At 27.5% G+C, this 24,934-nt stretch overlaps 1 protein-coding gene across 1 annotated transcript; it reads right to left on the bottom strand.

Moving 5' to 3' along the window:
* Positions 1 to 15,864: 15,864 nt before the first annotated feature.
* Positions 15,865 to 18,369, bottom strand: LOC135923871 (probable serine/threonine-protein kinase DDB_G0276461). The gene is made up of 2 exons (XM_065458855.1): positions 17,226 to 18,369; positions 15,865 to 16,968 (listed from the first exon to the last, which is right to left on the bottom strand). The coding sequence occupies exons 1-2, from the start codon at positions 18,340 to 18,342 to the stop codon at positions 16,010 to 16,012; spliced, it is 2,076 nt and encodes a 691-aa protein (XP_065314927.1). The 5' UTR covers positions 18,343 to 18,369; the 3' UTR covers positions 15,865 to 16,009.
* Between the last annotated feature and the right edge of the window lie 6,565 nt (positions 18,370 to 24,934).

Below are 24,934 nucleotides of genomic sequence, written 5' to 3'. Positions count from 1 at the left end.
TATATAAAAATTTTTCCAATACCCAATAACATAAAATACTTACCTCTATTGACGATTCCAGGCTGGTGTGATAGGGCAATATGCTTTCTAAATTAAATTTTTTATATGGGGAAAACAAAATGGCATATCACCAGCTGATTTGTATTTGATATACACATTTAAAATGGATGAATCGCGTATAGCTCTAGGTTTATTGTTATATGTCCCTCATTGCCAATACCATTTAGCTCTCTTTATTACAAGGATAACGCTGTATTTTTGCATTCTCCACCGCGAATTAGCACTAATTGTGATTGAAGGGTTACCCCGCATTAGAGGTCTGCATTTGGGTAGGTTTAACCCTGCCCGCCCATCTAAGTGGGCTGGAGGTCGGGTGGCTTAAAATATTTAAACTATGGGCGGGCGGGTGGGTTAAAAAATTTACAACTTTTATTTGTTATTTAAAATCATTTATGTAAATATTTTTAAAAAAATGCTCCATGAAATTTCAACATTCTGAGGATGTGTTGATATCGAGAAACATGTATTTGCATGGAAGAATCTAACATCAAGGTGGATGAAAATCTGATTTTACCCTTTTCTCTCACAAAGCGAAGAGAATTCAAAATTAAAGGTATTAAATGATAAATGCAATGTTTGAAATAGATAGTATCCACGTCAAAATTAAACAAAAACAGATGGGAAGATGTGGTTGTTATGAAGAAGAGTAGCTTACCTAATGAGATAACTTAATACAAAATATCTAAATCTTAAAGTAGCTTAGTTTTTTTTGAATTATTTAGCGAGATTTTAGGGCTACTTAGTTTACTTTGAGTTTACCATTTAAAAAATTTTTTTTAAGTAGAGGATATACTTCAAATGCATATCCCTACTTTGGTGGAAAGGACAAGAAAAAGATTTATCGATGCTATCAAAGATTATCAAGTCCAGTGCTTCCTCCTGAACCAGGAATTAACATTGCTGGAAGGGTTTATAAGAACGAAAAAGAAGGCGCGTAAAATCCAGGAAATGTGGATTCATTATAATTTCTTGCATTGTAATTAGAAATAATATCAATAAATATTAATTTTATATTAATATAATATTATATTCATGCATAAATATTTTTTTTTTTTTTTAAAAAATGAAACCTTATTAGTGTTTTAAAAAACGGCTAACTCAATCATTTCAGCCAGAAAAATATCGTCTAAGCCTCGTGATTTCGTTAATAGATTTTTCAAATCTTCGTACACCACCCCATGACCAAAATCTTCAGACTCGCATAATATTTTTTCCTAATAAAATATTGAGTTTTTTTTTAACAACACTATTCCTTATCGTTAATTTATTTTCTTATTTTTAAATTAGATTTTTTAAAAAAAAAAAATTGAAAGAATGAGCTTATTTAAATTTTATGGGCAGCCATGGGTTTAAAATTTTTTTTTTCTATAATGCGCGGACGGGTAAAGAATTTTAGACACGTGGGCGGGCGGTCTAAAAACCCGCCCATCGCAGACCTCTACCCGGCATTCATGGTTAGAAGCGAATTGCGTGGCGAAGTAATACAAAATTAAGCTGTATTTTTGAATATTACTACGCGCTGCGCTAACGAATTCGGGCCTAAACCTAAACTCTGAAATTCCGGGTTATTTAAGCGAATATATAAAAATATACTATTTCAAAAACGAATAATTTTGTAATAAAAAAAAAATTATTATTATTTTATTAATCCATTTAAAATCATAAAAAATATATAAAAATATATAAAATGGAGATTGAGATTGACTTTATTTACACTAGGGCGTTCACAAAGAGCTCTACATTTAAAAAAAAATTTACTCTTTTTTTAAAAAAAGACCGGTCCGGACCACGGTCCTCATACGCGCTAACGAATTCGGGCCTAAACTCTAAAATTCCGGGTTATTTAAGCGAATATAAAAAATATGCTATTTCAAAAACGAATAATTTTATAATGAAAAAAAAATTATTATTATTTTATTAATCCATTTAAAATCATAAAAAATATATAAAAATAAAATATATAAAATGGAGATTGAGATTGACTTTATTTACACTGGGGCGTTCACGAAAAGCCCTATATTTAAAAAAATATTTACTCTTTTTTTTTTAACCGGGTCGCATACACAAATCCCAGAAAATAAAAGTAAATAGAAGGAGAAAGCAAATAACACATTTTTTATATTTTTTAAAAAAAATAAAAAATAATCATTTTATAAACGATATCGAAATAAATTAATCTCCTAAAAAAATCGTTAGTTTCTCAATTTTTAATGCATTATTCCTTTAATGAAATTATTAAATTTTACGATTAATCGATAAATTATTTAAAAGTGAATTTCATGATTATTGATTTGCGAAATTAATCGAAAAAATAGTAAAATAAATATAATTAAAATCAAAATTAAAAATGAAAAGGCATTTTTTTTAGAAGGACTTTATTTTTTATTTTTATTTTTTTATATATGGGATAATGGTTTTTTTTTTCCGTTTCACATTATTGAATTGAGATTAGCTGTGAAATAGAATTGCCTCGATCTCGATTAGTAAAGGTCACGGTCCGGTCTTTGGTCCGGACTGGATCTATACCCTCGAACCGGACCACGGTCCTTAAGAAAAAGATCGATTCAGACCGTGGTCCTAAATAAAAAGACCGGTTCGACCGGTCCTGAACCGGTCTTTTTATTTGTTTAAAAAACATATTTTTTTTTAACCTAATTTAATTTGTTTTATCATTTTATTAAATATAAGAGTATTATATAAACAATAAAATTTATCCAATGGTATTGAAGAAAGTGATTTTGTGCTTGTGGAGGGCATATTAAAATTAAGAGTAGATTATGTTTTTGAGATATTTTCATTTTCATCATTTAGAAGTATATATGTTATGTTTTATCATATGTGTGCTTAAGGTACCTTATTATTTTATTAAGAATAATGTTAAGTTATTTTGACAATGAATTATTCAGTCAGTTTCTTAAAAAAAAAATAGAACTATATAAATAATAACCAAAATATTTTAATAACAATACTGCTTATTTTGATTAATTTATTGCTTAAAAAATTATAAACAATTATTTTGTTACTTGTTGCTGACGATACATTAAATTTGGTACTGCAGTGAACCCATACTCTATGTTTTTTATTGGGACTATAAGTAAAATGTTTCTTGGACAAACTTATGGTTTTCATATTGTAAAATAAAAATTAACAAAATCTAAAATAACTCATCTAGAAAAATATCGTAAAATAAAATATACAAAAAAATTATATTAATTGAATATTAAAGAAAACTTAAATAATAATAAAAGACCGGTCCGGACCTCGGTCCTCAAAAAAAGACCGGTCCAAGACCGATAGGACCGGACCGTTGACCTTCACTAATCTCGATGATGATCATGTGATTAGTAAACCTTAAGTTAGAATCCCTTCCCACGCGAGAATGATTCGGTCATGTGCTTAGTAACCCTACAGTTAGATCTCTTCCCTTAAAACAAAGTCATTCAGAAGAAGGTTCTTCTGATGACTAAAAAACAAATATGTATATAAATATTTAATTATAAAATTGATACTTAATACCAAAAGGTAGCCCCATCACATTACTCCCCTAAAAAAATTTAATGATGTAATTGCTTTTCCTTCATAATTTGATTAAATAATACTCATGATTGGGGTTCAAAACCCGGAAATAAACATGTTAGAAAATCTAAGAATTTCACCTTCCTTGGATCTAAAATCCTGATTTTCAAAATTAACATAACTACTTTCCTTCATTAAAAAAAGAAACCACTGTTATGTATGGATAATCGTTTTTTACCCTCTCCCTCCTACTTCCTTCCTTCGGACCCAAGAAAAGTTTGCTGTCACGTGATAATTTTGAAAGTCCACTCCCCTCTCGAAATATTTTAAAAAAATGGACACTAATTATACCTGTTGACTTAAAAAGTAACCTCCCCCTCAACGGTGTTAGAGGACCGTGGCGGTCGCAACGGCTGAAATCCAAAGGACTGAATAGCTATTTTCACTAGTCAGGAACAGATCGATTTATGGTGTTGTTCGGTTCGATCTTTAAAACCCAATACAAATTTTAAAAAAAGCAGAGAAATGTTCATATTCTCCAAAACCGACTTCGATCCGGTCGGTTTTCCTTTCAATAACGGTTATCCGATCTAAATGGGAATGTAATTAAGAAAAAAATATAATATACTACAATTTATCTACAAATCTTTTTGGCTTTATTCCCCTTTACCGGAAAATTTTTTTTGAAACAATTAAAAACAAATTTGCAAAATTTATTTGTTTTTCTCATTAATAATTTTATTCTAAGAAATTTCATATTTTCCTCGAAATAAAAAAAAAAATATAATAATTTAAATAATTAACATCCATTTATAATTAAAATTGTAACAAAAAAAATCCCTGGCCTAAGTCCAATCTTTCTATTCTACGTCATAAATTTTTATGTAATATTTTAATTAATTAATTATTAAAAAAAAAAGTTTTATAACTATTTATGAATACAAGGGAGGGGGGTGTGTGGTGTTTAATAACAAAATTTTAATAGAGTATCGAAAAAAATATATTATGATACAATTCAAGGATATCATCGTTACATTCAACAGCTGATTTTTTTTAAAAAAAATCTCTATTTCGGCTAATCATAATCACATGACCTGTCAGGTTTGATCAAGGATTATTTGTGGAAGGAAGGAGATTACATTTATTAAATAATCAACCTAAACATCCCTTAATTAAAAATACTTGTTTCATCCAATTTTTTTTTTAAAAAAGTAAAACAAAATCCTTCAGTAATAACATTTCTCGAATTGAGGGGTATAATCCTAGAAAAGCTAACAACTTATATGTAAAGGAGAAATTTAAAAGTATAAACAAAATGATAAGTCTTTATTATGATTGGTTAATGACTTTGTAGTGTTGTTAAACGGCGCTTGACCTTATATTTTAACCAGAAAAATATCGCCTAAGTCTCGAGATTAAATGTCTTAGACCTTTGTTCATGAGCAAAATCTTCAGGGTTGCGTAATATTTTTCTGGATGAAATGTTGAGTTAGCGGTTTTTAAAAATCGGCTCAAAATGAACCGTTTAACAACACTAGTTCTTTGAACAATAAATAGGCTTTGCCATTAATTTTGGATACATGAATTAAAATCATTTTAGTTATCCTTTACACCATCACTTTTTGATAACGACTTAATTATTTTGATATTAATAGCAACAAAACTGAACGTTTCAATGCAGCGTTTCAAAATGCATTTGAAATGCATTAGTTTTAAATTGGAAACATTTCCGTTTTGCGTTTTAAATTATTTTTTTTTTTTAAAAAAAAATAAAAAATATCTTGCGTTTTTATTTGAAGCGTTTTTTAATTTTTGAAAATGATAGCATGGATTATACAACATCCTCTAAAAAGTAAAAAAATTACATTAAATGATACAATAATATTTTTAGCTTATAAATATAGACCATGCCTTTTTTTTGGTTTAGAATTAAGACGTTTCAAATTTAAAAAAAAATAAAAGTTAACGCTTCAATTTAAAAATAGCAGCGTTTTTTACGTTTTTTTTGCGTTTTGCGTTTTGAAACGCAGATTTGAAACGTTCAATTTGTACGCACTAAATCTTAGAAAAGCAACTAATATGTACGGGAGATCTTTGAACAATTATAGCTTTACCATCAATTTAAATCATTTTAGTTATCCTTTCCATCACTTTTTGATACGTATTTAATTATTTTGACATTAATTGTAATAAAAAAATAAAGAAAGGTATTCTTATTTTTTTCCGTCAATTTTAATTAACTCTTTCTTTCAAACAAAACAAAAAAAAGAAGGAAAGAAGTAATTTTTGGTTTTGAAAAGATTAAGGCTGAATATCGATATTATATTTGAGCAAACACACTATTTCTCTTAAAATTATATAAAAGAGTTAGATTTGTCTTACTCGAGGACTTTTACCACCACCACCACCCCCCTAAGCCAATTACTATGCCCTATCCACTACAATTCCAATGACGGAATTGGGTCATACACCCCCTACCACCCTCGTGCTAAAAGTTCATGGTCAAATTAATAGATCACGTGGACAAAAATACCCTTCAAATACGGCTTAAAAATGTTGAATTTTTTTTAAAAAATTAGCCCATATTTTTAAGCATTCAAAAACAAATTTTTAAAATTGAGAAATTTTTGTCAGGCGCTTTCAGTCAGTGATATATCCCTCGATAATGTAATAAAAAAAATATTAGAAATTAAATCGAATTTTTGACTATAAATTAAAGTGATATATATATACTATACTAGACTAGACTCGGATAGGAGAGACATATAGCTTTAAATGTAAACTATATGGAGATAATTTTATAAAAAAAAACTGTCCTAAATAATGTCTAAGGAAATATTAGAGTGATGCATAACTCTTCAGGTACGGTCCGATTTAATAACTTTGTCTTTATTTTTTAAAATAACACTGTTCAAATTCGATCATTTCCTCGAGGAATCTGAATGGCAATACAAACGAGAATTTTATTTAATTTTTCAAAAGTTCTTGAATATCCCGTCGAATTACCCTGGTTGGTTCAAACAACCCATCGGAACATTTTGAGGGTGCGTCTCCAAAGTTCAAAAATTTCTCCAAAAAAAATGATTCTCGCATTTATACATTACGTGTCCTAAATTCGATTCCGTAAAGTTTTAATAATAAATGAATTTCTTTTTTTTTAGAAAAAAAATAAAATTTTGACTTTAAGACGCACCCTGCTGAATCATTGGAGGCAAGGAATATTTACTTTCTGCTTTAGAACCAAAAGTTTAAAAACGGGGTACAATTCGTAAAGGGCTGAGAGAATTCTGGCATTGAACTCCTTGTCAAAAAGAGGGAATATTGAAGAGAGGGTTATATCCGAACTTTCTGGAGACTGTTCGAAAAGTCTCCGTAGAGATGAATTTATTCTAAAACGGATCTCGAAAAATAAAATCTTGTGAAATTCTCGAAACTCCCAATCCCGCTTTCGATAAGATGTAGATGGAGGGGAGGGTTAAATGTTTCACAAATTTTAAGAGTAATGAAAAAAAAAGATGGAAAAAAGACAGATATCTCACATAGAAAACACAAAATCGATATTTTAATTAATCAATCATTCTCTCTATTTTTCATAAAAAATAAAATAAAATAATTATCGCTGGACCACAGTGTCACATGTGTTATTTTATTTTTTTTTAAAAAAATATTAACCACATTATATTAAAAAAAATTTGAAAAATTGTTTATATTAATTAACTAAGATATAAAGAAAGAAAGAGATATATGAAATAATATCATAAATTTTTCCGCCTTGCATTCCTTAACGGCTAGTCCGCTAATTCGACAGCATTAAGGCGTTTTAATTTATATAAGTTTTTTTCCAAATTTGAGCCGTTATCATTTTTAGAAAAAACCACCGAGGAAATGAGTGAATAGCTTTCGGCTAAAAAATTGGCTTAAACGGCTAAAAATAAAGTAAATTTACCCAACTATACTTCTCGGTAGTGTTGTTAAAAACGGCTAACTCAAGATTTCGTTAATAGATGTCCAAACCTTCGTTTCTTCTACAAACAATTCAGGCTTGCGTAATATTATTCTGGATGAAATATCGAGTTAGCCGTTTTTAAAAATCGGCTCAAAACGAGCCGTTTAACAACACACACTACTTCTCAGCGAATCGTAAAAATCTTGAATATATGGGGAGGGAAGAAAAGAGAAAAAAACTGAAAAAAAAAAATCATAAAAATATTTTAAAATTATAATGGGGAGGAAAAAATTTATATATTTTTTAAAATAAAAAATCAACGCAAATTTGTCAAAATAATGTACTAAATATTTTTATCATTATTCGATTCCATTTTCAAAGAATTCGTATTTGGGTAATTGCTCAAAATTTTAGCCCTTTTTTAAACAGGCTAAATAAACCGCTAAAAACCGGTTCGCGGATAAATATTAGGACACACGGGTAAGAAAGCTGAAAGAAATTAACTAGTTGTCTCAAAAGGACTAGTGTTGTTAAAGGGGTCGATTTGAGCCGTTTAAAACCGACTAACTCACTATTTTTATCGGGAATAGTATTACGCAAGGTTGAAGATTTTGCTAGATGGCACAAAGGATTTGGGACATCTTATTAGCAAAATCGTTAGGCCTAGACAATATTTTTCCGGTTACAATAATGAGTTAGCCGTTTAACAACACCAAAGAGGACTGCAGTGAGGCGCGTTTTTTAACCGCTTGCCTTGACTTTTTATTTATTTTAATATTATATAGTACTATCTATTTACTTAGACCTGTTGAATATGCAATATATTATGCAAAATATTTAAAAAAATATATATATAAGCGGGTAATTTCATGTCAAATCAAATCCGTTTCGACCGAACCTCCCCCTTCCCAATTTTAAATTGGAACTAAGGCCTCATTTATAGCTATGGAGCGTTACGATGATAAAGTTTGGAATATATGTTGCGACTTATATTTCCAAAAATTTTTAACGCTACGAAGAATCAGCTGTGATTTCGAAAAGCGTTAAATAACGCAACGCTTAAACATAACGCGGTTACTATAAATGTACTCGTTAATCTTACTTTGCTCATTCAATTTTATCTTAAATTGGATAGGGTCGGTTAAAAATTAATTTTTTTTTTCATGTAATTTTGACGTGAATTTCACCCAAGCCCATCTTAGCCTATTTTACCCGCGAAATATTTCCAAATTAACACGTGTTGTTACAAAAAAAAGTTTTAACATGACCGCCTTAATGTCTACTACTAGTGTTGTTAAACTCCCTAACTTTGGTTAACTATAAAACAGCTGTGCTATGTATATATACAAAATATTCAATTCAATCAACAAATTGAGACCTTAAAAGCTTAATTTTTCTAACTAAAAACTTGACTATTGGTGATTTAACAACACTAATGTCTACATTAACCTGCAAAAAACGTTTCAAATTTTGAAAAACTGGAATGGACGTATAATTTATAACGCGCTCATTTAAAAATCATTGTTAATGTCGCAGTTTCTGTTTTAAAAAAAATTAATTATAATTAATATTTTATTTTTACATTTTTTTTGTAATTATAATTGACATGATAAAAGTTATCAATTTTTTTTGGTAAACAACTTTAAAAAAAAACACACAATATGTGGTTGTTATGTTATATGTAATTAACACGTGATGTTGTTTAAGCGACTTTTCGTCGATTCTTTCTTTTGATTTAGGACAAAGCAGCGGGGACAATTTGTAAACAGTTTATAAATTTGTAACCATATTTGTTTTTTTATTGGATGTCGTACATAATTAAAATTTATCATCCACCAAGGATTTTATACAAAGTTTTTTTTTTTACAAAAAAAAGGGAAATTAAGGAGATATTATACAATAAATAAATATTAAAAATGGCCGCTTCGTGACAATTTGACACGTGCTAATTTATACCTCTTTTGAAAAGATGAGTCGAATGTTCAACTGAAGATTATGGATAAAAAAATGTATTTGAAATTATTAACCAACAACAAATGTATCTGTATCGGAAAAGTAGGGTAGGGAATAGGATTTAAAGGTTTAAAAGATACAAGTGAGGTGTTAAATAAAGGTTTGAAAGGTTATGATATGGGTTATAGCTTGTGTTGTTAAACGGCTAAACTCAATATTCTAATAGGAAAAATATTATTCAAATCTCAAAATTTTGATCATAGGTTGCATAACGGTTTGAACATTTATAAACGAAATCTCGAGGCTTAGACGATATTTTTTCTGGCTAAAAAATTATTGAGATGGTTCTTTAGAAGATAAAATTTTATATGATTTCCTTTTTAATTATCAATAACTCGTATAAAATCTGTCAGGTCATGTGATTTATAAATAGACGAATAGAAATTTAAATAAAATATCAGTTCGTAACGGCGATTTCCCCTGAAGTTGGACCGTAATCTAAATTTTACGAATAGAGGAGACTATTATTCGATTAAAAAAAAATAATTTTTCATTTGTAATTCGTAAAAAAAATTTTAAAATCAAATCACTAATAATTCACCTTCCCTTTTTTCCTCCCTCTAGGAAAATAAGAAACTTGTAGCCTCCACCCCCCCCCCCCCACGCCTTTATTATTTAAAAAATGAAATTACTTTTATAAAAATATTTGCCAAAACTTAAAGGAACCAAATATATATGACATAATTTTTATTACGAGCGACTGTGAATTGTGGCAAATGGAATGAATTAGTGATGTTAAATGGCTCGTATTGAGCCGAATTTTAAAAACGGCTGACTCAATATTTCATCCAGAATACTATTACCCAAGACTGAAGATTTTGTTTGTAGAAGGAACAAAGGTTTGGACATCTATTAGCGAAATCTCGAGGCTTAAGCAATATTTTTCTGGCTAAAATATTGAGTCAGCTGTTTTTAAAAAATCGGCTCAAAATGAGCCGTTTAACAACACTAAAATGAATGCCATAAAAAAATTTTAAAACAGTGATTTGAAATGGTCTTCAAAGATTTTGCTAAATTTCCAAATCTTTTTTTTTTGTTAAGGCGTTGTCCAAAATCTTTTATAAAAAAAATTCAAAAAGTTTCAAAACTTTCGCTAATATTCGAAATTTATAAAAATTTAAAATATTTTAAAATGAACTTATTTTATTTATTTTTTTTTTGCAATTTAAAAAGTTTTTATTTATCGAAAAGTTAAATAATTTAAAATTTTTAGGAATATTTTGGACACAACAATTGAAAAAATCAATCGATTTTAAATCTCAAAAAAAAAATCAAATAATTTTTAAATTTTGTTTTAAAAAAAACAAAGCAAAAAAAAATACAATTAATAGAAATTTATAATCCGCGCAGCGTTTCAAAAGGCAAATTAAAAAAAAAAAACGTAAACTTAGCTATGTTCAAATTGAACAGTTAATTTTTTTTTTTTTAAATATGAAACCTAGAGATCCCCAAAGTTAGGTCCGCGAATCGGGTCGGAACTTGAAAATTTTTCTTAAATATATCTAAATTTATCAATTTTTATAATTGAATCTTTTAATGTAAAATAACAATATTTGATTTTATTTATTGAAAACTAAACGACATACAACATACATGTCCTTTATTTTGAGTAATTTATAAAAAATTAATTAAATAAATTCGGGCCGGGCCGGTAAAAAATTTCGGGTTCGGGTCGGGCCGGCAAAACTTTTTTAAAAAATATGCTGTCAAAATTAAACGAATGCATTTAAAAATGCATTATATTCGCTTTTTTGAAACGTTCATGTGCGCAATTATTACGTTAAATCGTATATAAATATGATATTTTTAATAGTTGAAGGAAAAGGTGGAAGGTGGAGGATTGGGATGCCAAGGGTACATAAAAAAATATATTTTTCACTTTAAAAAAAAAGTAATTATATTTTTAATTTTTCTCATCATCATTCCTTATTTTTATTATTTTTATATAATTATTAATATATGAAAAAACCTCAAAAAAACTTAATTTTTTCTTTTTTGATTTTATTCTTATTTTTCTTTTATATATCAAGACTTGATTTTTTTTTTACAAAAAAATTGATAATTATTTTATATTAGAATTCTCGGAACTGACGATGTGATGCATTCATTAAAAAAGTGTACATGAATGAAAAACAGCAGTGGACCCCATTTTGGTAGCCCATAATGTTAAAACGAGAGGCCAATTAATTCCTATGCCCGACGGTAACTTTATTAAAGGATTTGCCTGATCATCGAGATAATAAGGAAGCAAGTTAACAATTTGATAGTAGTTTTTTAACATTAGAATAATTACTTACATGGGTTACCAAAAATGGCGGGTCCAGCTGATTTGCATTCAACGACGCTGTCAGATGCATTATTATGAATGCAATGTCAGTCTAGGCATTGTTATATGTCATTAGAAATGTCCTGCCCAAAAAAGGCGCAGAATAAAAAAAATTTACCTTCAATTTTTCAAAAAATAAAATTTAAACATTTTTAAAATTACCAGCCAACCTAACCCCCCTTCCTTTTTTTTAAAGAATTTATTACAGAAAAATTACTAAAATTTGGGATATTTTGTCGGGGAATACTCTTGATCCGTTCCACTTCTGTCCGTAATTCAAATCTCAGAGAATCCGCATTCAAACCCGGCCCAATTTTCCCCGAACCGGTATCACTTCTGTCCGTAATTCAATTCTCAGAGAATCCGAAGGGGGTCAAAATTTGAGACCCCAGAAAATTATTTTCAAACCCGGCCCAATTTTCCCCGGACCGGTTACATTTATTTGATCATTTTACGACTCAGCCGGTTTTATCTTTCAATCCAACTTTTTAATATTGCCTGCAAGTTGTTCAGAAAATTCTTAAAAAAAAAAGAATTTCATGGTCAAAATAAAATGAATAATTTTTTTTTTTAAATAAAGGACATCTAAAATAAAAAATATTTTTGTATTATTTTATTTTGAAGAAAAAGATACGAAAAAATAATGACCTTCTTAAATTATAATTTTTTTTTACATAATAATTACTTTAAAAAATATACGCGTAAATTTTCGTATTTTATTTTGAGGTTCATTTATCATTATAATCATTCGTGAACTTGACAATAGATTTAGATTTGTGCTACTCTTACTTAAATGGACTATTGTAAAATAAAATAGTGTTGTTAAAAAGAAAGAAAGAAAGAAAGAAAAACTCAATATTTAAGCCAGAAAAATAATTGCCTAAGCCTGGAGGCTTGGCTAATAGAACGTATACATTTGTGCTTATCTATGACTAAAATTTTCAGGTCTTGCGTAATATTTTTTTTCTGGTTAAAATATTGAGTTAGCCGTTTAACAACACTAATTGTAAAATGAATTGGTAGAAGAGATAATCGTGTCAAACGCATTTGAACAACATTAATTTTTAAAAATTAAAATATTTTTCTTTTTAAACTTTATATAAGCATCTGTTATTTCTTGCTTTTTTTTTATATTAAAGAGATCATTTATGGAAATTATCTTTTAATGTAAGAAGCCACGTCAGCACATTCTTCGTGGCTTGAAATTTAATTATAAATGCCTGCACTTAGCATATTGCGACTTAACCGATTACAAGTCGCATTTATGTCCATTCATATCGTAAGTCAGGTCTCGTCAGAAAAAACGGAGATGCCATTTTTCCTTGTGGAAGCATTATTTTTCAATAAATATCTGATTCAAAAATATTTTTTTTTGTTTAATATTTAAATAATTTTATTTTAAATATTTATAAAACGAAAAGGTCATTTGATTTTAATCATTTTTATAATATAATATTTATTTTTTTAAAATAATTATAAGTTAAAACACGTGACCTTGTTAAAAGTTTTAATATATATTTTTATTTCTTGCTTTTTTAAAAAAAAACATATCGATTTAAATTAGGAGAAAGCTAAGAAAAGTTGTTTTATTTTTTTAAAAAAAAATTTTTTTTGATTTAATACCAAATATATCATATGACTTTTAAAATTTATAAGCAAGGAAATTAAGTTAAGGAGGTATAAATAAGGGAGGGGCAATATGGTAAGTGCCTGATTTGGACTAGGGTTACTTTTATAATATGAGGGAATATAACTGGGTTTTAAAATAAGTCACGTGCATGGGTAATCTAACAGGTCCTATCTACGGGTTCGGACCTGGGTGGACGGTCCCGTTTAATTTTAATTAAATAAAATCGTGGGAGTATTAACAATTTAAAGTTCTTGAATAAAATAAAATAAAATACTATTGTAACCAAAACTCGGTTCTGGGGTAGGTTTGATACTTTCGATAAAATTTTTTCTTTTAAAGCTGCTTTTTATTTTGAAAATCATTTAAGTCCCTAGAGGAGTGGTTGACTAATAGCTCGATTTTTAAAAATGGTTGACACGATATTTTCGCGGCAAAATACTACGCGAGCCTAGATATTTTGTGGCAGAAAGTTTTGGGCACCTAGCAAACGAAATCACGAGGCTTGCCTGCCTAATAATATTTTGGCTAAATAGACCTGTTTAACGACACTAATTTTGAGTATATATCTTTTAAATAATAGGAGGAAGGTCATTAAAATTTCTTTAGATACAACCCCCCCCCCCCCAAGCTATAAAAATCAATTTAATCATAAAATGGATAGTGAGTAGAGTATGTAGGTTGAATAAAGGGGTGCATCCATTCCACCCAATGTTGCCCCGAAATTAGTGTTATTAAGAGCCCAGTTTTGGCCATTTTTTTAAAAAATGGCCACTATTATAGTGCAAACAAATTGAGCGTTTACGTTTTGCCGTAATTTTTAAATATCCTTCGCTTCAAAATTTAAAATAAGTTCTAAAAAAAAGGATTTGTCTTTGAAATTATATTATCGTCTGCCTCCTTATTTTTTTAATGTCTAAATATTCCTTTTAATGATAAGAGAGCTTGTGATGACAAAGTTAATGAAAATTCTACTAAAAAATTTAAAGTTTATTAAATTAAAATTTTATATACTTAATTATATTAGGCTGATATTATTGACCAATATCAATTATTTTCATAACCAACTCAATTGATTACAAAAATTCTATGTATAGTAACAAATTTAATTATAATTCTGTTTTCAAATCAATATTATCATCTCCAAATGATGAATGGTATATACAAGTAAGTTATTTATATTACATTTTTATATAATATTTACAAAGCGAAGAATAAAAAAAAAGTGACGAAAAAGCAAACCTTAAAATGGTTGCTAACGCCAAACGGTAATTTTTACCAATTTTGCACGAGGCCATTTGAAATGCGTTATCTGCGCTTGCAACGCTCAATTTGTGCGCACTATTAAGCTTCTTAGCCAAAATAATATTATGTAGGCCCTAAAGATTTTGCTCATAGATAGAAGTAAAGGTTTGGAACATCTGTTTGACAAATTTCGAGGCTTAAGCGTTATTTTAGCTAAAATCTTAATCGGGCCGTTTTCGAAAATCGAACTAAATGGGCCTCTTTAACAAAACTACCTGAAATTAAATATTAAAGCTGTGAATTTTGGGAAAACACTATCTTTTTATTTGATCTACTTTTGTTTTTAAAAATAAAATAATAATATCTGAAATCTGGGAATATTATTTATAAATAATATATAGTATAATAACAATAGGTGTATATATTTATATATATTATATGGTTTGATATATTAATACTTTGTTTCATCTTGTTAAATACATAATTTTTGAAATATTATAATATAGATAATATAATATTTTTAAAGGTATAATTTAAAAAAAAAATAGATAGTGATTGAGAGGGGTTGGAGACATTTATTATTACATAGTCTTTGACTTGACATATTTTTGATTAATTTCTGCAGCAATATTTAAAAAAAAATTTTCTATTTTTTTAAACAAAATAATTTTATTTTTGAGGTGTTTTTTTTTAAAAAATAATATATATATTTATCAAAAATGTAAGTGAGCAAATTGATTTTGTATGTTTTTGTTGTTGTTTTTTTGTTTAATTTGACGATATTTAAAAAAATAAAATCTAAATATAAAATCTAAATATTATTACAGTGGTAAAATATCTAAATAATAAAAAAATAATTCAACAAAATGAAGAATATTTGACTAAGAAGATTTTATAATACTTGTATTTATATCAAAATTATGCATAAGTAATCAGGATTCTTTGATGCATAAATCTCATCAAACAGAAAAAAACATAATTTTGTTTTTTTCAAATTTTGAATGATTTTTTTATTTTGTTTTTTTACTTTTTAAAAAAATTAAAATAATATGTAATCTAAGTTATTTTTTTTTATAATCTAGATTTTTTAAAATATTTTCTATAAAAATATTTAAAAATATAAAATAAAGATATGTACAAAAATAAATGATATTATATTTATATAAATGTAAATTGGATGTTTTTGCATTCTTTTTTTTGTATGATAGTAATGATTAAATGAATAATATTTTCAACATTTAAAATAGTGTTTAATTATTTTATTTATTTATTTATTTTACAAACAAAGCCATTTTACAAAAAACGATGGCAGGGGAATATTGATCAGCTCAAGGCAGGCCTTTTTGACAAAATGAAAATCGGGGTAATTGCAAAAGGGGCATTCTAGTCTTCTGGAATAGTGAGTGTAATATTGGTTAGGATTAATAGAAGAAGTTCCAATATTGCTCGGGTAGCCATTGGTAGTTTGGCCATAGGGTGATTGTTCAAACCCAAAATGCTTGGGGGAGCAATTATTAAAATGAGAGGAAGGTTGAACACCATTAGATACCGGAGATATGGTGGCTGAGCACATGTTGCACTTGGATCTTTGATTGCAACAGGGACTAGAGTTGAGGACGTCATATGAGTAAAGAGTGCCCACTGTGAATCTGGAACCATCCCATGGTGTTTGGCAGTAACGGCACACAGGAAGTGTAAGATTTAAAGCTGATAATTGTGGTGGCTGTGTATTGTCTGTTTTCTTCCAATCTGTGTTCTGTAAAGTAGAATCAAAGTCTCCCTTTTCCCCCTTTAACTGGTTGATAGTGATTATATCATCACTATCTATATCATCTTCTCCAGTGTTTGAGAAATGGCTTGATAAATTAGATGCTTCCTTTATCAGCTGTAACCATTTTGCTCCACTGGAGCAATCTAAGCATATAGCATTCAAATATCGAAATTGATTGGTGCTATTACCACTCATATCTCCACTGGGAATAGTCATTCTCAATTCAAAATATGTTTTGTTATCTCCCAGATAGGCTTCTATAGTTGATTGATTGTTTTTATTATTAATGGGAGTGGTGAGCGATGGGTCAAAATAATGATTGACTGGAGACAGAAATAATACACCATCTATGAGAGGATACCTGTCATAGACTGTCATATTACAGGCACATATAACGCAAGATAATTGTGTTCGGTTTAGAGCTGACAAACGGGATAGTATGGAGTAGCGTGTTTCATCATTACCTATAAGATGTTTTAATAATTATCTTAATATTTTGGTGGGGGATAAGCTGGGAACCATTTGGCAATCCTCTTTAAATAAGGTGCTCATCTTTAGTTATCAAAAACTAATATAATGGAGACAATCTTATGGCTATTTTTATATTTTGAAATGAAATTTAAGATTGCTATATAGTATTTCTAAAAACGTGATTAAAAAGTATGATTATTTTAATTTTTAAAGGTTATTTTAAAAAAATAAACAAAACAATTATATTTACCATGAGGTCCTTCATCCTCCATCTTTACGTGGAATGAATTTACAAGAGACCGAGGCAAACGATTAAAGGGTTCATAATTAGATCGATTGGGAAAAGGACAAATTGTATGTACCAATGGCAGTGTCAGAGAATCATTCTGTATCATTGAATTGCCAGTGCCATTATCCTGTTTTTGATCATATTTTTGTAGGGGAAGAACATTGTTGTTATAATAAAAAGACGACCCATTTATAGTTTGCTGATTGTTTGAATTATTAACTGTTAAGGGTGAAGTGGTTGTTATAATAGGACTTTTATTTTGGTAAATATTGTTGATTACATCACCTGACAATCTACCTTGTTGGTAATGCATATTATTATCTGTTTTTATGAATGGACGAAAGTGAGTAGAGTTATTTGAAGATGAGTTTTCAGTACCAGACCCATCCATGGAATCACTTGAATAATTTCCATTAGTCATATTGTTGTTCAAGTGTTGTTTCTTAATGGAATAAGGTGTATTGAAACCTGTGGTGGACTCTTTGTTGAGGCCATTTTGGATAAGGGCCGTGAAATTTGGGATGTAAGAATTCATAGGACTGTAAGAATTATCATCAAATGATGAAAGTGACAAGCTACTGGATAAGCTTTCTTTTCTGAATCTATGAGGATGATTATAAGGGTCATTTTCAATTATGTTGTTAAGCATATTATAATTTTTCCATAACATGTCATTTTTGTTTTCCGAGGCAACAGATACAAAGTAATTATAGCTCTCCCTTTTTAAAAATCCACATTTACATTTGCATTGGCAAATAGGTATATTTAAGTCATACTGATGTTCTTTCCATAATGTTTGTGATATGTATTCTTTTGGGTATATATTATTTAAATTATAATGAACTTGGCTTACAATATTATCCTGCCATATTTCAAAGCATGAGATATGCATATATTTAGCGTATCTACACTGTTTGTTTGAGCATCTGATTTTGATGGAATCTTTAGGAAAATTAATTTCTATTGTATTTTGATTAAAACACCGAAAAGGTGTGCAACAAGATATAAAATTATTATTAACTTCAGATAATTTTAAATTATGCAACTCATTAATATTAAATTTCGTTTCAGATCTCATTTTTTTAAAAATAATTTTTTTTTTAAAAAATTTAAGTTTTCATAAAAAATGAATGAATGGCTCAATATAATACAATTAACCCGCCAATTTTAAATGAGCTGTAAAATTTTTATTAAATTTTTTATAATATATTTAAATATAAATAAAATTCATATAAGATATAAAAAATATATAACATTTATAATACAATATAATAGTAAAACTAATAGAGGAACCATTTATTTTCCTGTCAAGAGGCTAAAGATATTCAACCCGTGTGTCCATCTAGCCGATTAAAATTATCATAGCAAAAGCTATCGCTAACTTCCGGACATAAAAACAATGATTATTAAATTAATCTATTAGTGATACAGGAAAAATGCTTGACTGTCGACGGAATTAGACAACCTAGCTTATCGCCTGTTATGCCCCTTTCATGTTTAGAATCGCCTCCAGTCAGTTGGAGTTATTTTTTGACGCTTAATATTAATTTAAAAAATTAATTATACCACAAAACCAAAAGAGTCTTTCAAAATCACATTAAAAGTGAGGCTAGGATGCTCTTTATAAAATGAGAACTGGATTGCAGTAACTTTACGAAGAACTAATTTAAAATAATATAAGCCGATTACTTATTGGGGCTAAAGAAAACAAAATATATACGTTGAATACGGGGTGGGGTTGCATTTATAAAGTTGTAAGTGCTGTAAGCGTTACTACAAAAAAGAAACGCATAACCATTATTTGTTACGCCTGAAAAAAAATGAACGCGTTACCGTTACTCGTTATCTTTTTAAAAAAGGAAGGCGTATTAATGATTATTCCAAAAAGTAACGTACTTAAAAAATAAAATAATATATACAAAAAAATTATTAATTTTTTTCTTACAATATATAATATACATAAAATTTTACAAAAATAATATATATATAAGATAACATCTTTTTGTAACAATTTTTATTTATTTTTAGCAACAGTTGATTTTCAAAATTTTGATTAGACAAACAACATCGTTTAGTGCTTAATACAGCTTTCGCCGTGCTAAACAGTGACGTCACTAGAGAGAGAGGCGCGCAGGGGCTCGAGCCCCCTTAAAAATTTGAATAGCCCCCTGAAGCAAAAAAAAATTTAATGGTTCCTAAATATCCCCTTGAACTAAAAATTTTTTTTTGATTGCCTCTTGAACGATTTCTTTCTGTTATATTATAGGAATTATTAAATTAAAATATTATATATTTTGGTTATTAAATAGTAATATGTTTAAATTTTATGTAACGCGCATTCATTTAATTAATTTACATATTTAACTTCTTCAAATTATTAGTTTTCTTTTCGTTTTATAACTTTACCTTTTGATTTCATATTCTAATATTAGTTTGTATAAAAATATATTAATACAAGATTAAAAAAGTAATAAAGTGAACAATTTTTTATTAGTTCCAAGCTCTCTTCTTCACTTTCATAATTCTATTAAGTAATATATAGATTTAATTTTATTATTTAAAAATTAAAAAACTATCTAAATTTTTATTAAATGAATACTATTTTAATTATTAGATTTGATTATTACGTATGAATTATATTTTCAATATGTCAGCTTGCAATCATTATGTTAAAAACAGAATATCAATATCACTCACTAAATATTAATTTAGCATTAACAGCTGAAGCTTAATTGACTTTTATTATTTAAATTATAATATAACCCTTATTTTTGTTTTTAGTCTCATTTAGGGCCGAACCATTATGAATGGCAAAAATATTCCAATAATTATTGAAAGGACCTAAATGAACAATTCAATCCCACCCCATGATGGTCTCCACCTCTTTCTTCATTACAAATCTAGGAAAAATGTGGTATCATGGAGAATTACTCCCAACTTAGTTTTTCCCAAATCTACAATTTCCGACCCGTCAAATTGCCTGACGCACATAGATTCTTTTTCAAGTATGTCCCCAGGCCAATACTTATAGTAATTTTTCCTAGACATTATTGAAATGCTAGCCTCTGTGTCGAACAACATGATTTCCCTCGAGTCAATTCTTACAATAACTCTCGGACAAGGACAAGGTTCGACTAATCGCTCAGTCATTAAAATCTCATATATTTCAATTGACTGATCAATATTTATCTCATTTGAAACATCAGTTTCATGAGAATTCACATTTGAACATAAAAAATTAATGATGAAAAATAATTTAAAAAAACGATAAAAAAATGATAATCAAAAAAATCAAAGTTATTATTAAAAATGATTGACATTTCTACTAAAAATAAAAAAAAACATTGCAAACTACAACAACCATAATTAAATTAATATAATCATTTATTAATTGACAATTAACAAATTTAATATTGTAATTAGCCGAGTTCAAAATCACTAATCAACTATAATATTCATTTTTAAATTTAATTACCATGACACTTCCTAAAAATATTTTCAAGGTCCAAATAAGTATAAGAGATTCCTTTATAAAATAAAAAGTAAGTAGACATATAGTTTAGAATCCTCTAATATATAAAATTGATTATAAAACATTAGGTAAAATGCCACTTCAGACGTATTTGACAGTTATATAATATATTGCAGTTAATATTTTAATAAATTTTACTAATAAATGCTTTTGTATATAAATATAAGTAACAATTTGCATTCAATTTTTTAACACCATCTATTTATTTAAAAATATTATTAAAAATTAAACATCTTATTATTCATCCCACAATGGATGTAATAAATTAGATATCTTTTCCTCTCATATTTTAGGTGTTTTTAGGAAAGCTATTTTTTTCTTCTTTGAAAAACAGTTTTGAGTTAAATTTTTAATATGAGTATATTTTTGATATTATTATAAACTACCATTATTTTAAGATATAATATACCAACTAGAGGTGGTGCGACAATAATATATAAAATCTTAATTGTTTTCATTATATCACTCTGGTTTTTATTTTATAGTTACAAAATGTTCCTAGCCATGTAAATAACTCAAGTCTTCATTATATTTGCATAATTACTTCTAATTATTTTTAGTGTTTTTGTTTTATCAATTTATCTAACATAATAAATTCTGATATGAGTTAACAAAGTGGTGTCATGGCTTGGCTATGACTGCTAATTAACCAGCATCTATTATTTGTGTGGCTATGTATAATCTTTTAGAAATATAATATCTTACAATAATTTTCTCGATTAGTGATCTTCCATCATGTCATCTAAGAGGAAGCTCTAAACACCATATAGTTTTATGATTTGGATTGGCCCTTTATATTCTCTTCTTAAAGAATTGTTAATTTGGTTAGGTCTATAAATTTTTCCTATTGCTCCATTATATAAACATTGTGTATATTGGTAACAGAGAGTTATATTGACCTTTTGTCAATGTAAGTTGCTAATGTGGTTTTTAAAAACCATTATCAATTGAGGCATACGTATGAATTAATTAACCTTTTTTATCACTTGTAATTCTTTAGGCGCAAAATTTTATTATATCAGAGAAAATATTTTATACTGTAATTAATAAATTTTGTATTAAAAAATATTACATTTAGAAATGTCTTTTATTGTTTTAATTATTTATTTGCTAGTTTATTTTGTATGTATAATATGATAAATGACAAAATATGAAATTCAAAATAATTGTTCCAAATTAGCAAATCTTAAAAATGTATTATATATGAATATAAAATCCTGCCGAAAGCCCGCAAATTAGGGAGGTATAGGGAGCGAAGTCCTCCATAAAAATTTGTTAGTTGGGCCCCCTGAGATTTTAAAGGCTAGCGATGCCCCTGGTGGTAAACACTTTAATTGGGGCAGAGGATGGGTGACTTGTATTATTATATCTAATAAATAAAAATTATAATTCGGGTAATTTATTAAAAATATTTAAAGAATTAACTCATTTTTAAAAAAAAATCTTAATAGATCATCTTCAAAATGATCTTCATTCATTTCCTCATTAAAAAAAGATCTTTGTCTTATAATATTCTGGTATGTGTGTTGGGTAAAGGAAATAAGTCTGATCTTTCTTTATCAAGATCTTTTCACAAACTAGAAATAAGTTATAGCATTCTTCCTTTGTTGACCTCTATTTTTATCCAGGACCAATCCAATTTAAATAGCGGGTGAATTATTGCAATTAGTATATATTCATCTTTATAAGATGTGTTTGAAATTGAAAATAAAAGATAATCAAAATATAAATTGTATAAGCAAACCTTTAATCTATGCCATCCAGGATTGAATTAATAAGGGGCTTACAAAACTTAAAATTATTTAAAGCCATTTTTTAAAGTTTTTATATTATATTAGATACCGTGGGAGTGAGATATCGTAAATATATTTTTTCTCCGCTCGCTAAAATTGAAAGAGCCGTAGCAATTGGTTCGATAACCTATAAAATCATTTATATACATATCATAGTTCTTGATTAACACTAACCACACAATATTTCTCCATGAACAACCTATCGTTATCTGAAAATCTATGTAATTCAGATTTATCACAAGATTTGTCAAATTTTTGGGCAATTCTCCTTAATAAGAATCGAAAGTGGTAAAATAAAAATAACATCATGTTCTTTGTATATATTATAAAACAAAAATTTAAGATATTAAATAATTTAAATGCATGAAAATAATAATCATTTAAATTTAACAAAAGTAGACCATCTCAGCATTTCCCCCTCTGCGGAAACCCTTCATATAATTCCTCGTGATGTCATTGAGTAGAGTATCATTGAAATCATTTTCATTAATATGCGCAATTGACTTCATAGTTTGGGCTCTAATGACATTATCTAAAGGTTTTTTAAAGATGGCCACTTGATATTGTGATTTAGCGAATTGATGTTTAGTAGTGTTACTTTATACCTCGTTAAATTTTAGGGTAGACATTGTTGTTGATCACATAGAATATCATTTAAAAAAATGTACACTTTTACTTAAATTTCACATTTGGTTTTTTAAAAAAAATAATTTATATCTTTTTATATTCTATTTTTACTTGTACATTACAAGTGTCGTGTACATCAGTGACGAAGCGTTCATAGAAGCAAGTTTTAAATAAACTTAATATTATCTTTGTACTATGCTAAATAAACTAAACTACTTCGTTAAAAAAAATTATTATAATTTTTATAACGTTAAAAAGATTAATATATTTTTTTATAACGTTAAAAAGATTAATAAATTTTTTATAACGTTAAAAATTAATATTATTTTTACTATATTAAGAAATACTTATTTTTACAACGTTAAAAAAGTTACTAAACTATTATTTTTACGTTAAAGAATTTACTATTACTTTTACTACGTTAAAAAAAATATACATGAATTTAATATTGCTTATTTTTTTAAATAAATAAAGAGAAAATCTATGGTATTGAGTAATTTTACCATAAAAAATAAGCATTGGGGAAGCAAATAAAAAAATGCTTATTTTTTTAATAAATAAAAGAGAAGAAATTTTTTTTTATAATATTTTTCCTTAATTTTTTAAAATAAAAAATTTTTCGTTTTCAAAACTTAATTAATGTTTAATAATTGTAATTGTATTATTGAAAATTTATTAACAATATCATTTAGCTCAAGAAATTTTTAATGCAAAAAAATTGATTATTGAAAAATGTAAAAAACCCACAAAACTTAAAAAAAGAAATCAAAACTTGCATTCGTAATTTTTCTATCGATAAATATGAAAAATATGAATGGCTCACTGGATGTTAATTTTCTAATTCACTATATTGTTGGTCCTACCTATTATTCCCAAAGGAAAAATATGTTTGGAATGATAAAGGATTTTCGGATATGAATAATTTTTCAAAGACAGTTAAACGGCACTCATTTCAGTCGATGATTCAATTAAAAACATTTGGCCAACTTCGTATTGGAAATATGATAGATTCGATGCGCAAAATATCAATGAAACAGCATAATTCTAAAGTCAAATCAAATAGAGAAATATTAAAAATATTGATCAACTCTATATGTTTTCTTGGAATTCAGGATCTCGTATTCCGTGGTGATGATGAATCTTCTAATTCAATAAATATAGGGAATTATATATGATTAATTTATTTGCTCGCGGAAGAAAATTTACTATTGAAACATCGTTTAGAAATAGTGCAGTTTTTATTGGACTATCAAGCAATATTCAAAATAATTCGATTAATTCTATTTCATATGTCGTACACTAAAAATATTAAATTTGTCGAATTGTTAGATATTAGTAAATTCAAAATAATCAAAATTTCCCAAAATATTTATTAGATAATTTAAACGACACTTATTCTCAATTTTTTCACTTACACAAGCAGGAAACCGAATTAAAAATAATGTTTCGGTATGTTGAATTTAGAAAGAAATAGAAGGTTAATGAAATACTTAAATTTTTAATATGCACAGATTTGATGAAAAGTTTTAAAGAGTTTTTTAAATTATGCAAATTCATCTTAACTTTGGCTTCATCAAAAGCAAGTGCAGAACGGAGTTTTTCATTTTTAAAAAGAATCAAATCTTATTGCACAAACAGGATGAGCCAATGATTTCGATTAAAAAAATTAAAATCTAGCGATAACTTTTACTCAAAAACAAAGACGCATACCACTTATT

Source organism: Gordionus sp. m RMFG-2023, chromosome 2 (assembly GCF_954871325.1).
Source record: "Gordionus sp. m RMFG-2023 chromosome 2, tfGorSpeb1-WG-v2, whole genome shotgun sequence".
NCBI lineage: Eukaryota > Metazoa > Nematomorpha > Gordioida > Chordodea > Parachordodidae > Gordionus > Gordionus sp. m RMFG-2023.
This window is presented reverse-complemented; position numbering and strand designations above follow the sequence as displayed.

What these genes read in the sequence shown, in the direction of transcription:
- LOC135923871 (XM_065458855.1), bottom strand. Translation starts at nt 18,342, where the DNA reads ATGAGATCTGAAACGAAATTTAATATTAATGAGTTGCATAATTTAAAA. An exon ending in GGAGGATGAAGGACCTCATG is followed by an intron (nt 16,969 to 17,225) that starts GTAAATATAATT and finishes AACATCTTATAG; the next exon opens with GTAATGATGAAACACGCTAC.